The 16,735-nt window shown below is 40.2% G+C and overlaps 1 protein-coding gene and 1 pseudogene across 2 annotated transcripts in view; one reads left to right on the top strand and one right to left on the bottom strand.

The window, feature by feature from the left end:
- Nucleotides 1-16,735, top strand: part of LOC122439467 — a 47,634-nt gene that overhangs the window by 2,708 nt on the left and 28,191 nt on the right. For both annotated transcript variants that reach the window (XR_006268868.1, XM_043464498.1), the window contains exon 2: nt 12,734-12,872. Coding sequence is in view for 1 of the 2 variants with exons in the window: in XM_043464498.1 (XP_043320433.1) it covers nt 12,734-12,872 (139 nt within the window). In the remaining variant the exon portion in view is untranslated. The remainder of the gene's footprint in view (nt 1-12,733; nt 12,873-16,735) is intronic.
- On the bottom strand, nt 2,310-2,431 carry LOC122441122 (annotated as a pseudogene).

Below are 16,735 nucleotides of genomic sequence, written 5' to 3'. Positions count from 1 at the left end.
CAGCGGCTTCTTCAGCTGGCGCAGACTCAGGTCTCCTTAGCTGGTGCCGTGTCGGTAAGAACTGAACTTGGAGTTAGAAGGAAGGTGCATTTCAAGCACACCAGAATACTACTTGGAACACACCCAGAATATCCCACTTTGGTTCGTGCTAATTAGAAATATAACAAAGTTGATGGCTTTGAAAAATAAAACTGACTTCAAGATACGGTCGCTCCTCAGGTGAGCCTGTTGGTGAAGCGTAGAAAGGTGATGATAAGAGCGGTTCTTACCCGGCTTGTACAGAGCTCGGTGTCTGTCAAAGGGGAGAATGTGCGGGAAAGTGTTTTGGTAAACAGCAAGGAGCTATGTAAACGTCATTATTATGGCTTTCTGCATCCTTTGTGTACCTTTTTATTGCATTTCTCACATCAGAAAGGAGAAAAATTATTCTCTTGCAAATTTCACCTTAAGTCACTGGAATAGTTTAGTGTAACATTTTTGAGGCACTAACATTGATTGATTTTTTTTTTCCAGCAAAATAAGCCCATTAAATCTTCCTTTCATGATACCCATTCTATTTTTCAAAAATTCTTTATCTTATTTTCTTATTTTCCCCCAAAGATTATTACTACATATATTTTTTTTATCCTGCCCTGTGTCTCCTACTACTAATCATGTTGCATCTTTGTTTCTCATCATTAATTTTTTACCATACGCTGTTTTTTTTCCTAGTACCTGAACAACTCTCTCCCTCCATCTACACTCACCAAACTGAAGGAGTCTGACAAATAAGGGCTCTGAATTAAGGCAAAGTTCTTTTAGTTTACCTTTTGGGAAATGGTTGAGATTCTCAGACTGTGTTTCTCTTTAAGAGAATTACTATAAAGGAAAATTGTCCTGTATCATAACTCTTACCACTCTCCAATTTGTGGAGCTTGCTCTGCATAAGAAAAGAATCCATACTGAAAGAATCACAAATAAACACCTAATAAAAGAAATTCAGCTCACACTAAAATACTGGAATACCAGATGGTGGAGTTTAAGTATTATTCAACCACTGTTTATCCTACCCAGCGCTCATTTTAAATTCAACATTTTGAGAATTATTCACGGAGGCATGGTTGTATTTCATGCAGATAACAAGCTTAGTTTGGAGTGAACTACCAGAAGACACCCGTAATTTCCATACTTTCCTGGTTATTGTTAATTTGGATTGCAACTATTAGTTAAAGTTGAGAGGCTTTTGAAAGCAAATCTACATCAAACTATTGTGGACAATAATTTGTTCAGCAATCCACAGGGAGGGGAAATCATTAAATTTTACAGGGTGGAGGAACTCACCAAAGAATGTGATGTTCCATCTGCCAAAGCTGAAAACACCACTGTGTGATGAGTGTGTTTCCTCCTCTGTAGCAGCCTGCCCACTGAGCAAGCAATTATTCTTGCTTTTATCTAATAGCTGTGGCATAACTTTCAAGTGAATGTAAAATGCAATTTCATCTTCCAATACCTCTGCACGTGAATGGATAAAAGATCAACAGAGCTGTCTCTGGCACAGCCCAGCTCCCTATGTAGTCACGGGGCCTTGTGAGCTGATCAATAGGGCACACATTATGGAAAATGTAGATTACTGAGCTCCGCCCAACTCTGACTCGGTATTTTATTCACATCAGTTTAGGGGAAATGACAAGCTTTCCTGCTCCGAGTCATTAAAGAAATATTAGGAGACCTTTTAAAAGAACAACATCCATTCTAATGCTGAAAGCTAATGCTTTGACAGCTTAAAGAGTTTTCACCCCAAGTTTAAATTTAATCTTTCAACAAAAAAAAGTTACATTCAATATGACACATCTCCAATGCCTGAAAAAGCTTTTTTATGGAAAAACAGGACTTAAAAATCTGATTTTTTTCTTTTTTGACAGGATGTAGGATGCCTTGGTGGGCATGATTAAGGAGGGTCAGCCCCGCGGCTCTCACGAGTGCAGGGCCGTCGTTCGTCCAGAGGCCGCGATCAGGGGGTGTTTGACCCCACAGCTGTCTGGGATGAGCTGCCTTGCTGTCACCATGCTTTCAAGTTCATCCACATTAAACTTAGTAAACCCCCGGCTCTCGGAGACTGGGCTCTTTCGGCAGTCAGGGAACTCGAGGTTGGCCGCGGGGAGGGCCGCGATCGCGGGCTCCTGTCCTGCAGCGCGGTGCGGACGGACACGATGACTTAGCCAACGTGGACTCTGCCCCCTGTGCGCCCGGGGCTTTCCAAGGGCACCACGCATGCCTGTCTGGAGCCTAGGCTGAGGCCAGCATGCCAGTCACGAACGTCCCCTGGAGAGCGGTGTCTCCAAGGCCCCTGAAGGCAACCTGTGCAGGCAACAGGCTGCGTGCCCTACCGAGGAGGCTGCTGTTTGCATCTCCTGATGTGATGGCTGGATTCTCCCAATTTTGAGAGCAACAGAGGTGAAGAGGACTTTGCTTACAACCACCTCACAAGGCATCGTTACCGCTCTCTGTTGTTGAACACTTAATGTGTGCCAGGATTCGGTTCTGGGAACCTCACATCCATGACTTCACTTAATTGCCACGATGACTCTACAAGGCGTTCCTATTTCACACAGGAGAAAACAGCCTCAGAGGGGTTAGTAACTATTGAGCTGAAAGTCCAGCTTGATACAAGCTGACTTCAGGGCTCCAGGTGTTTTCTATTGTGACGTACTTCCTCGAGCAAAGTAGGTGTGAAATTGTATTTGGAAGTTAAGATTTACTTTTTAAGAGTGACATCACAGAGAGGAAGCACAATTTATTTTTTGAAACACCTCCAGAAAATTTACCTTGGGTGCATCTTTATGCCCAATCCCACTTTTTTTTTTTTTTTCCAATCCCACTTTTTGAATGGTTCCTTAAATTCGTGCAGTTCTTTCTAAGCTTCAAGTTCTTCACATGTAAGCAGAATGACGAGAGCACCTACATCATCAGTTCAGCTCAGTTCAGTCGCTCAGTCGTGTCTGACTCTTTGCGACCCCATGGACTGCAGCATGCCAGGCCTCCCTGTCCATCACCAGCTCCTGGAGTTTACTCAAACTCATATTCTCCACTGAGTCGGTGATGCCATCCAACCGTCTCATCCTCTGTCAACCCCTTCTCTTCCTGCCTTCAATCATTCCCAGCATCAGGGTCTTTTCAAATGAGTCAGTTCTTCGCATCAGGTGGCCAAAGGATTGGCGTTTCAGGTTCAGCATCAGTCCTTCCAATGAATATTCAGGACTGATTTCCTTTAGGATGCACTGGTTGGATCTCCTTGCAGTCCGAGGGACTCTCAAGAGTCTTCTCCAACACCACAGTTCAAAAGCATCAATTCTTCAGCACTCAGCTTTCTTTATAGTCCAACTCTCACATCCATACATGACCACTGGAAAAACCATAGCTTTGACTAGATGGACTTTTGTTGGCAAAGTAATGTCTCTGCTTTTTAATTTTTCATCATGCTGTGAGATAATTCCCCATGAGTATCCTGCATTTCTACATGTCCCAAAAGTATAGGCACAGAATGCCTTTCTTTGTTCTAGACAAACTGTTCCAGGATGTCTGTACAGTAAATACCCTTTAAAGACAGTTGATAGTCCCGCCCTCTGGGGCAAAGAGTAGCCTGCTGTCTATTTTAAAAGACTCAGATTTCCTAAATTCAGGCTCCTCTTCCATAATGTAACCCGCTGAGTATCCGTCGTGCTGTCCTGTGGGGACTGGGGCTTGGGGAACTGGCCCAGGGAAATGCTGGTACTCTGGTTTTTGCTATTTCTGGGGGTAATGAAGTCCTTTGTCTCTGACCCAAGAGTGTTACGTCTTCCACCAGCATCTGTAAAACTATGGAGGCTATTTTGTTCATTTCCGAAAGGGTAAATATCTCAAATCCTTCATAATTTTTGACATCTCATGAAGTGACAATTAAATGAGATAACCCATGTAACTGGATTAGTCACTGGCACATAAAAAATACTAAATGTATATTGGCCATTGGTGTTATTACTGAATCAGAAAAAAACAACACATAATTATTTCATTAATAATATAGGTGTTTTTGTATTTTACATCAATTAGCTTCAGGTTGCTTTTTTCTGGTGTGATAAACCATATAACAGTAATATTCCTTTGTATATGCTAGAGTTAATGCTGTTGGAACTATTGGAGGGTCAAATCAATTCTACAAAGACAGGATTCAAGAGGTTTTTTGCCTCTTACAGCTAGGAAAGTTGGTATAGAAATAATTTGGAAGGCATATTTTACAGTGTAACTTGAATATAGATTTTGAAATGTTTTAATTGAATGCTGAAGGAAAATTAATAAAATAATTCTACAACAAGTAGCATTTAATAGTCTTCCAAAGTTTAAGACTCAGAAACCCCAAAGCCCATGGCTCTTTATGAATTTAATCTAAGGAATACTGGAAATATGATTTTTATTTCATCTGTGAACCATATAACTTACTGAAAATGAGTTAAGAAATACAAATAAGACTGCACCTCTGAAAACCACGGAATCTGTCTGGAATTCCTTCTATTTCTCTTCACATTTTACCTCTTTATTTTAGCTCTGTCCTTGAATTATTGAAAAGAGAAGGGTTTCTTTTTTTTTTTTTGGTATTAATGGCAAATTGCTTTACTGCTTATGCGTTTTTGGGGGTGCTTTTGTTCCAAATGCTATGCCTTTAGCATTTCTAAGAGTCTCTAGGACAATCACAACAGCCACCAGTCTAGTCTGGCCTTTGATGTCACTAGTAGAGTTCTCCTGTGTATGGATTCCATGTGCCTTTTCTTCAAAAGTGAGTTGTTTAGTGGGTGAAATTTAAGAATAAATGGGACATTTGAATAATTTCAAAATATATTTTATTATATAAAATACTTATTAATTACAAAGGGGAAATAGTAGATTTGTGGTGGGGAAGTTGGGCAGACATAATCTTAACCAAGATTAACCTCGGTAATAATAAGACATATCCAGATTAGCTACTCCTGATATGACACAGTGATGCCCACACCACTTCTGTGATATTCCCTCTAATAATGCATAAACTCAGTCAAAGCATGAGAAAACATTAAACAAACCCAAACCTTAGGGACGATCTACAAGGTAACTGACCAGGACCCTTCAAAAGCCCAAATTTAATGAAAGACAACAAAAGATGAAGGAATTGTCAAAGATTGGACAAAGGATGCATGACAAACCAAATGCAATCTTGAATTAGACCTTGGGACACACGGAAAACGACACTAGTGGGAGAACTGATGCAATCTGAACAACACTTCTTGTTTCAGAGCATTGTGCTGACGGTAATTTCTTAGCTTAGAGATCGGTACTCTCTCTCTTCATTTGCGCTTCCTGGGTGACTCAGTGGGAAAGACTTGCAGGAGACACAGGTTTGGGGTCAGGAAGGCCCCCGGGAAAAGGAAATGGCAACCCACTTCTGTACTTCTGCCTGGGAAATCCCATGGCCAGAGGAGCCTGTCAGGCTACAGTCCATGGGGTCCATGGGGTCCATGGGGTGCAAAAGAGTCAGACACAACTTAGCAACTAAACCACCACCACCAACAGCATCTCTTTGGTTAAGTAAGGTGTTAACATTAGGGGAAGTTGAATTAATAGTGGGAAATCTGTACTATTTTTCAACTCTTCTCTAAGCCTAAAATTACCTAAAATAAAAAGATTTTAAAAATTTACATAGTGAGTTATTTGTGATAAACCCTAGTTTTATTTCCATGCTAGGAAAGAAAGTTAAAAGGTGAAAGAATATAACAGATTAATCTTCATAAGTGAGGATAATTATGTAACATCATGGAGATGCAGGATAAAATGAGGTCATTTATGAAAGACATTCACTTTGCTTTGATCACTTTTAACGTGTAGGTGGGTGAATAGGCATAGTCTGACACCCAAAATAGATTTTAAGATCTCCTACCTTTTATTTTTCCTCTGCCTAGGTTATATTTTTATACATACTAGAAGTTCAGTGGAGGTTTGTTTTGAATGTTGAGGATGATAACCGGTGCTCTCTGCTGGCTCAGATCTCAAGTCTTTTTTATGGGCGCTGAATACCTGCCCTGTAGACTTTTCAATTGCCTATTCAACACAAGTTTTGAGCTACCAATTTTTCTATATAAACTCAGGGAAAAAATAGTTTTTATTTTCCTTCTAACTCACAATTTCTCTGAGCATTATCAAAGCATATACTCAAAGAATACTATATAACACATTTTCTTTAACTAGTGACAAGAAAAATGTCTTATTTCCATTACTCAATTATGCTGAGTGTTCATGTCAATGAGTTGAGGGTTGAAAGGGATAGATGTAGTTTTATGTTTATAGTGATAACTTTGAGAGACTGGAAAATGATGCAAATTATACTGACATTCATACAAAAGAATTCTTACTCTGCTCTCATCCCCTTCAGGTGTATTTTTCCCTGAAACCCCAGCAGTTTTTCACCATTCTCCTCAGAAGAAATTTTTCAAGCATGTTTTGTCCATGTCACTGTAACAGAGATGGACAAAAACACATAGTCCCTGACTTCAGGATCTGACAGAATTGAGACTTTAAAGTGTCCCACTAGAAACTTCAGCCTCTTTTCCCAAGACTATAATCTTAAAATACGTCTTGTATCAAACTGTCACTTACCTAACATTTCATCACTGAAATTTCATCCTATGGTTTCTTCCTACTCAAATGCCACCAAAACTAAGAATTACATTATTACCTATATATTAAAATTATATTATTAAATCCCTTCTAACATGACAGCGGGTTGAAAATCAGTTTGAATATGAAGAGCTCAGAAAAGAGGGAACACCAAGAAAGAAATAGAAATGGGTAGGAACCATTAAAAGAGGTTTAAGAATTAATGAGACAGAAGCTTACATTTTGGGTTTTCCATTTACTAGTTGGTTAACTTTAGATATATTGCTTCCCATCTTTTAGGTCCTTTCCTTCATTTGTTAAAGTGGGAATAGGTAGCAAACCTCCCCGGAATACCGTCAGATTTAAATGAGCTAAGAAATGGGAAAATGCCTAGTGTGGCACCTGAACTGGAAAAAATACTGAAGGATCTCTTGGGGTTTTTTTTATAACTGGGTGGAAACTTTGTTCTCTTCACAATTTTGATGGCAGTACCAAATTGTAGTTAATTCAGAGACCTCAACACTAGCCACAGAGGTTTAAAGATGGTATGGGAAATCCTTTAAGCCTATCTCTGCATGTTTGAGCGTTGAAGAATTAATGCTTTCAAACTGTGGCGTTGGAGAAGACTCTTGAGAGTCCCTTGGACTGCAAGGAGATCCAACCAGTCCATCCTAAAGGAAATCAGTCCAGAATATTCATTGGAAGGACTGATGCTGAAGCTGAAACTCCAATACTTTGGCCACCTGATGTGAAGAGCTGACTCGTTAGAAAAGACCCTGATGCTGGGAGGGATTGGGGGCAGGAAGAGAAGTGGATGGCAGAGGATGAGATGGCTGGATGGGATCACTGACTCAACGGACATGAGTTTGAGTAAACTCCGGGAGTTGGTGATGGACAGGGAGGCCTGGCGTGCTGCAGTCAATGGGGTCGCAAAGAGTCAGACACGACTGAACTGCATGTTTGTCTTGGAGATAGTTCAGGATGGACAGGCTGCATCACTCTGCCGGCGCAGAAGGCACGAAAACAGCCGCCCTCTCCTTTCCACCAAGATGCAATCCTGGGTTCTCCCAGTAGTACGCTCAGCGGGCTTGACCAGGGCGGCAGTCATGTTGGATGAAAGACAGAAGTTACCAGCAATGGAAGAAAGTCTCTGTGCTCCCCTGTTGAGAGGGAGAGCCCCCGGTGAGTCACTAATGATGCCCTTAGTTGGAGAGGCTGCCACGGTGAAACTCCAGGGCATTTCAGAGGCTGCACAGGTTTCTAGGGAGCAGGGCCCTATTTCCAGTAAATCTGGGGAGATAATTGGCCTTTTCCACGGAGACCTGATGTAGGTCATCTGTGGCAGCTGTGTCTGACTTCCGACCACCTCCTCCCTGGCCTGGAAAGGTGTCACTCAAGCTTTGCTTGTCCTGCCCTAGTGCCAGCGCTGTGAACACCCGTCTCTGCCTTGAGAACAATTTTTGAATAGCACTTTTAGACAGCAGTTGAAGGAAGCTCTTCTTGCAAGCTACTTTTAGAATCCAATTGGGCTGTTTTTCAATAAAGGAGAATTTAAAACAACAGCAAAAGTAATCCTTATTTTTCCCTGAGGCTGTTCACTGAGGTTTACTTTATTCATCTATGTTTATATATTTACTTCAATTTTGTCTCATTAGTGTCTAAAACGACACTAACCAGCATGCACTTCTGTCATCATCTGTACGCTCTATTCTTTGGGGATTTCTTTTAATGAGTGTCACCTCTGGATAATCTGAAAAAACAACCATCAGTTGGAAGAATCCATCAGAGAGAATGGATGAACCCGCGTATCTGCCATTTGTCTTCATGACAGGAGTCCTCTGCGCTCGTGAATGAGGACGTAGCTGTGCTTCAAAGCCTGTTGGCAACACACACGGTCCGCACTATTGCTTCACAGTCATATTGCTTTGACTCAAATAGCATCGCCCAGTTTAATGACTGACCTTATTCACTGGGTATTACATACAAAACTACTTTTTCTTGAAGTTTCAGAGAATATAATAAAAGATGAACTTTTAGGAAGTGGTCTCCAAGCTCAAAGAGTTTATAGTCTATGGGAGGAAGCCTGATACCTAGTGAGGAGTTTACTTTTAAAGGTCAGATTTTGTCAATTTTGAGAGCATTCAAAAATATGAAATGTGGACTGCTGGTTAAAGTGTCAGTTGAAGAGAAACTTGGTAGTATATTGAGTTTTAAAAAATACACATTCTCATTTTTTTTCCCAGAAATTCTACCTCTGGAAATTAAAATAACTTCTAGGAATTAAAATTCTACCTCCACTGTAATAAAAGTGCACAAAATTCATGTACAAGGTTATTCATTACAGTGTTACATATAAAAACAAACTATGGAAAACATTAGATAAACCTGGCAATAAATTGCTGTACATCTGTTGAACACTATGAAGCCATTAAAATGATAATGACAATAATATTTTAATGGCAAGGGGAAATATTTATAAAATATTAATTGAAAAAATCAGTTTACAAAACATAGTGTTTCCAAATTTTTAAAACTTGTATAGGGATATACAGATTTTTAAAAACCTGGGTTATATACCCAAACTTTTATGATTATTTTTAAGTGGCAGGGTTAATATTGATTCTGTATATGTTTCTATATTTTTCAAAGTTTTCAGTAAAAAGTGTGGATGTTTATAATCCAAAAATTAGTAACACATTTTTTAAAAAGTATTTTGGCTTTTGAAGGTGATTACAGAGAAATTTAAAAAGCGTTTTGGCTATATTTGGGTTATTATGTAAAAAGCTTCATGAGATGATGATTACTTGGCACTATCTCCACGTCTTATCAGTTTCCAAACAGATTATTCTACAAAAATGTATTTTACGTATTGTTTAAATATAGGGAGTATTTCCCCAAAGAAAATAGCAGTCCGAAACAACCTATAAAGAAGCACATGGGCGCTTGTTCTGTGGAAATCTCTCTGCTACCTGTGGTGAAGAGTACAAAATGAATGAGCAACAGCTGGGCTGTCGGGGCTTGCCGAGTTTAGCTGACTTGTCCAAGGTCACCCCTCCATGTAGAGGCAGAGTGTAGAACTGACGAACGAGACATGTCTGGAGGCCAGGAATCCTTCAGTCTACTGGTGACTCCTACTGTCACGTGCCTCCACTCACCACAGGGTCATTGAACTGCTCTCTTCCCAGTGTGACCAGGCTGGAGGCAGAGAGATGCGCTGAGCATCCCTCACCCCGAGTACGAATTGTTCCCCGAGGCCCGTCACCGCCTCCTCCCCCTTTCCCTTTTGTTGTTCAGTTGCCAAGTCGTGTCTGACTCTTCATGACCCCACAGACTGCCGCACGCCAGACTTCCCTGTCCCTCACTGTCTCCCAGAGTTTCCCGAGTTCACGTTCACTGCATCGGCGATGCCCTCCAACTATCTCATCCTCTGTTGCCCTCTTCTCCTTCTGCCTTCGGTCTTTCCTTTTAGGTTTCATGTTTATTAAGGTTGATCGTATACAACATCTAAAGATTCCCGTAGTTGACAAGATTTGCTCTGAAATATAGCGTTGCACCAATCCTTGTCAACTTTCTGTCCTCCCAGAATTAATCACTTTCATCTCATTGTGTGGTCAGTGAGCTTCGTGAATCTAGGTAGCATTCTTGCTACTTCTTGATTTTCCCGTTTCTGACATTGTTCACAGACTTCTCACTATAGAGTTCAGACTCACATCTCTCCCTCTCTCTTTCCTTCCCTCTCCACATATGCATAGTCTTTCCATTTCCTTTTCTTCCAGTAGATTTATATATAGTGCTGCTGCTGCTGCTAAGTCGCTTCAGTAGTGTCCGACTCTGTGCGACCCCATAGATGGCAGCCCACCAGGCTCCCCCATCCCTGGGATTCTCCAGGCAAGAACACTGGAGTGGGTTGTCATTTCCTTCTCCAATGCAGGAAAGAGAAAAGTGAAAGCGAAGTAGCTCAATTGTGTCCGACTCTTAGTGACCCCATGGACTGCAGCCCACCAGGCTCCTCCGTCCATGGGATTTTCCAGGCAAGAGTACTGGAGTGGGGTGCCATTGCCTTCTCCAAGGTTTATATATAGTAATTTTGGTTAAAGTAATATTGCATAGTCACACATTATTATGACTATGTAAATTCTATTTTTAGCTGAGACATGTAGTATTCACTATTCCTTTCTTGAACAACTTTGTGTTTTACCTAGAGTTACAATTGTTTTCATTTGCTTCATTTTTTTATCTGCATAATCACCATTTGACTTCTCACTCTTCAACAATTATCTGAATTTTCTCTCGAGTCTTCCCGAAAACTCTGAGTTTTCATTTTTAGCTAGAATATTTTTCATTTGTAAACGCTCTTCTTTGCAATTTATTTCTTTAGTATCCTGTTCTTGTTTTTGGTTGCATGATCGCTCATCTCTCTGTAGATACTAATGCTGTTTTGTTCTTATTTTTCAGGTTTTCTCTTTCCTGCATAGTCTGTTGTCTCTAAGTTGCTTTAAATCTATTTGTTTTGGTCTCTGTCTTTCAACTTATATGCTGACTTCCAGTATCTGATGACATTTGTCTTACCATACTTTATAGTATTGTTGTCTTCTCATATGTTTTAATATTTTATAAATAATTATATATGCATATACATTATGCTCATGTTTGACATATATGATCTTTTCATACTTTGTAGTATTTTAAACAGTTCACTGGCCACTTTGAGTGTATTAACAGGCCTTATAGATTGTGAATTTCATTTAGGGTGATCTGGTTGGGCTATTTACTCAATAACTTTGATGTCAGCATCTTTGGAACTTCCTGTTGAGTTGGTATAGTTTTCCAGAGACCTTTAATCTCTTCTCTAGGTGGTTAAGGCCTGGCTACCAGCATATGGCATACCAGCATATACCACCCTTATGGCAGAAAGCAAAGAAGAACTAAAGAGCCTCTCAATGAAAGTGAAAGAGGACAGTGGAAAAAGTTGACTTAAAGCTCAACATTCAAAAAGCTAAGATCATGGCATCTGGTCCCATCACTTCATGGCAAATAGATGGGGAAACAACGGAAACACTGACAGACTTTATCTTTTTGGGCTCCAAAATCACTGCAGATGGTGACCACAGCCATGAAATTAAAAGACATTTACTCTTTGGGGGAAAAGTTATGACCAACCTAGACAGCATCTTAAAAAGCAGAGACATCACTTTGCCAGCAAAGGTCCATCTAGTCAAGGCTATGGTTTTTCCAGTGGTCATGTATGAATATGAGAGTTGGACTATAAGAAAGCTGAGCACCGAATAATTGATGCTTTTGAACTGTGGTGTTGGAGAAGACTCTTGAGAGTCCCTTGGACTGCAAGGAGATCCAACCAGTCCATCTTGAAGGAGAGCAGTCCTGGGTGTTCATTGGAAGGACTGATGCTGAAGCTGAAACTCCAATACTTTGGCCACTTGATGTTGAGAACTGACTCATTTTAGAAGACCCTGATGCTGGGAAAGATTGAGGGCAGGAGGAGAAGGGGACGACAGAGGATGATATGGCTGGATGGCATCACCGACTCAATGGACATGAGTTTGAGTAAACTCTGTGAGTTGGCGATGGATAGGGAGGCCCGGCATGCTGTGATTCATGGGGCCACAGAGAGTCAGACATGATTGAGCAACTGAACTGAACTGAATCAGTATATGGAGAGTGGAGTGGAAGAAGGGCTAAATTTACATAATTCTTCAGTTTTCAATATAGTACTCACACCTTCAATTTTGTCCTTTTGCTCGCAGATCAGAAAACAAAACTCCAATACTCAGTAAATATAACTGAGATTGATTCAGAAATGTTAAAAAAGACAAGAATTTGTCCAAGCATGTATGTCTACAAATCTTGTCACATTTTAGGGAAAACTGTGGCTTAGAATTCCTGAGGACCCAATAATGGTTTAATAAAAATAACATAAGAAATACGGAGCATCAAATAGACACATCAATTGTAATGGCTTGTATTGCAGACATATATGTGTGAGCAGCCCACTTTACATTAGATGGAAATGATTATGGGTATTGAAGTTCTTGCCTTCTCAGTTCTCGACCCTGAGCACCCCATCCTTTCACAGGAAGGTGGCCCAGCAGGACACGCCACTCAAGGCAAACCTGTCAATGGGATCGCAGTAAACCATCTGCACGCGCAGGGTGCTCCCGCCTGTCACTCTAGGAGACTGAGAGCGCCGTTTCTGACTGCATATCTGGATCAAGGTGAGCTTCAAGTGTGAGCACACGTTTGCTTCTGACTCTAAAATAACATTTAATCTCTGGCATTTCTGTATAGTGGCCAAGTCCCTAAAGTATTCTGATCAACAGAACCTACCTATCCTAGAGTCCTGTTTGGAAAGTAAAGACATCACAGAGTTGAGGAAAAAAACATTTCTTTTCAACCACAGTAACGGGGACTTCCTTTATGTTTTGAAAGATCTTTACTTTAATTTGAATTTGAATATTGTTTCCTTTCTGATGATATCTTGACATTCAAACAGGTCTTGTTAATAAAATTTAGGCCACCTTCCACTTGACTAATTAGGCATGATTAGTTCCATCAATCAGCCTTTCTAACATTTTTCCCCATAAATTAAGCTTTGGAGCTTTGAAAAATACGAAACAATCAAATTACTGTTATTTGAAATAGATACAGTGTGTCTCGCTGCAGTCTGGTTTATAATGGGAGCTCATTACCATCCTCATTACTGTGAATTATGGGAGTTTCCTGGCTGGCCTTCATTAACCATCTGGCTTTAAACATTGATTTGTGGTTATGTATGTTATTTTTAGAAAAGAGCACCTGAACATCTACGGAAAACATTTGTTTCATCTTGTTCTACATATTTTTAAAGGCCATGAATCTCGCTGTTGTGACAATCTCGTACATTCTGGTGTATCTTCATCTTTGGGTTATGTTCATGTATTATTTAGCCAATGGAAATGCTAGCCATGTCTTCATGTCTTGATCCTATAAGCTACTCAAGAAATTTCCTAGCAAGTGTGATAGGGAAATATACTAGGTAGAAGGCAAATCTAATCTTACAGATTTTCATTCCAACGTAGAGGAAAATTTTATATAGCTGAAAGTACATAAAGACTTTGATGTTGGAGTACTTTAAACAAGATAATACTAAAAAAATACATCATTCATTAGTTCAGTCATCAAATATCTAATGAGCACTTTTTAAGGATAGAGACTAGTCCAGGTGCTGGAGATGCTGGGCAAGGCTCCTACTACATGTAGTTCAAAAACAAAGGAAAGGACCAATAATCAAGATAGGAGTATGAAGGAGATAAGTTGTGCTTCATAACAGAGAAGAAGTAGGGAAGGAAAGACTTCAGAAAAAGTAGAATAAGTCTCCCTGAGGATGACATGAGGGTGACCGTGTGAACAACCCGTAAAAGAAGCTTCTCAGGAGAAGATGCTGTGAATCCAAAAGGCATCAGTCCGTAAAGAGCTGGATGTGTCATGAGACATAAAATCTGAATCCAGAGCACAGGTAGGGCAACAGACTAAGGTGGGAGATGAGCTTGGGAGAGCTGGAAGGACCCAGGTCCTACAAGGCCTAAAGGAGTCTAAAGGTATAAAGGTCTACAAGGAGTCTAAATTTAATTGTATTATGACTTAACGTTTAAAAGCATTATGGCCTTGATGTAGAAAAATGCCTCTAGGAAGGCAAGAGTTGAAAGATGGTGGCCTCGTAGAAGGTACCCTGATAGCCCAAGTGACAGCTAGTGATGACTGACGCCAGGGTAAGGGCAGAGGGGACGTGGAGGAGCAGACAGGCGCGTGGTTTTGGAGATGGAACCAACATTACACATCTATGGACTGAATGTGAATAACCCGGGGGTGAGGGCCAAGTCTTCAATAGTTTATCATAAAATAGGCTTTGTGTTAGATGATTTTGTCCAACTGTAGGCTAACGTAAGTGTTCTGAGCACAGTTAAGAAGGTTAGGTTGAGCTGTGATGTTCAGTATGTTAGGTGTATTAAATGCATCTTCAACCTACAGTATTTTAGGTTATGATGGGTTTATTGGGAGAAAATCATATCGCAAAGGAAGATCCGTGGCACTGTACATATGGTCTTGCACATGAGCATGAATATATCTGCAAGAAGAGTCCTAGAGATGTGTGCACCTTATGAATCTTTCTATGTTAATTTTACACTTTGGTAGATACTTCCAAATAGATTGCCAAAGAATTTTATCAGTTTTGATCCCCACCAACAATAGCACTTTTGCCCCCATGCACGCAGTAAACCACAGAACGTTTGAGTTCTGCTCGATCTGCCATATGAACACGGTGTATCACTATAATTTTGCCTTTTCTTTATCAGAGAGATCGAGTTTATTTTCACGTGTTTAAAAGCCACTTGCTTCGAGTGTTTGTAAACTCTCAGCTCCTGTCCTTTGCCCACTTCCAAGGGACTGCTGAGCTTATTTCTGTAACAAGTTCATTACTGCTTGTCCTCTCAAGCAAACCCACAGAACCAGTGATTCTGCTCATGAATGGGAAGGAGCAGGGAAGATACACATCCTCTCTTACCCCGCAGTGGACTTGTATTAATAGCTTTGCTGCCAGTTTAGAGACTGTAGTTGTAATCTTGGTTTCTCCCTTGTACTCTGGACTGGGAAGCTGACACAAAATGTTTTTAGTTGGGGGGAAACCGAGAATCAGTCTCTATTCTCCCTCTGCCTCCAGATCCTAAATCCTTGGCACAGAGCTGAGAAACATCCCCTCCTTACAATACCTTTGATTTTCAGAGAAAATCCAAATGCGAGCACAGTGAGAGATTTCTTTTTAGTTTCATATACTTTTTTGCTTGACACAAACTGCAGAAGTTCTTGTGGAAATCTATTTCATGCTTGTACTTGTGGCCGGATGAACATGTGAGAATGTGTCTATGAGATAGTCTATGGAGTTATAGCTATGAGGACTAGAACACAGATACGTGTAAGCAGGAGAAGAATATAACACAGCTCCTCTCTCAAAGTCATCCTGCAGCCCTCCCCTCCCTTGGCAATATTTAGTCACCCATTCAAACACTTATATCAATGTTTGCCATGATTTTAAAATAGTAATCAGAGAGCATTTTTCCTTATGGCAAATGATTAAACAAAGAAGGAGTAAATGAAGATGAAATAGAAACTTTAGAGTATGTAATCCTGGAGACCACATAATCACACATATGGAATATTTTTTCATAGCAAAGTCCCTCCCCACCCCAGTTGCCGTCATTGTAAATAAGCAGAACAGCCCCAGGTTTACCTAAATCCATTCCTGTTTTCCTAAACTTACTGGCTGTATGTGCTCTATCAGATAAATTTGTGGAGAGACTCCAAATGGGGTTGGAAAGAATGTTTACAAAAAGGTAAAAGTGTCACCTCCAGGCATTTCTAAGGTTTTCTCCAGAAATACTGTAAATAACCAAGGGTATCTGCAATAAGACAGCCATCCTCTAAAATTTAGAGGATTACTAAGTGTTAATTATCTTACAAGCTCTCTGTTTTACTTCTTGCCCATGTGTTACTTTTAATTAATGTTTTTCTTTGAGATAGGAGAGCAATAATTTTCCTGGCTGTTTCTTCACTAAGAGATTTGCTATTCTTCCCAAATCTTGATATGTGACCTTATTTTCTACTAAGAGAAGCCCAGCAGAAAAACAACATACAGCATCAAACATAGGGATTCTAAGCTTCAAGATACTGTTAAAATATTGTTCAATCACAGAACTTTTCTGAGCCAGTGCTGAACAGTATTTTTCTATTTCTCACTATCCCATGGCTATCATTCATTCATTGATTCTTCTATTTGATCATTTGTCTATAGATTTATCTGTTTATGCAACATTGGTTGAGTATCCTTTGACTTCCAGGCACAGTCAGGCACTGAAACTCACAAAGTTGAACAAGACTCAGCCTGTGGGTGTTTCATTTATAGAAGAGACATGGGGATAAATGATAAATAAATGTAACACGGGTCCTTTATTCCATTTGAACCTCAAACTGGCCCTGTAAGGTAGTGCTACTGTTTGAAAGTTTGTATCCCTCCAAAAGTCAAATGTGGAAATTCCTACCTGTT

This window comes from Cervus canadensis, chromosome 4 (assembly GCF_019320065.1).
Source record: "Cervus canadensis isolate Bull #8, Minnesota chromosome 4, ASM1932006v1, whole genome shotgun sequence".
NCBI lineage: Eukaryota > Metazoa > Chordata > Mammalia > Artiodactyla > Cervidae > Cervus > Cervus canadensis.
Note: the sequence above shows the minus strand (reverse complement) of the source record. Positions and strands in the feature narration are given on the sequence as shown.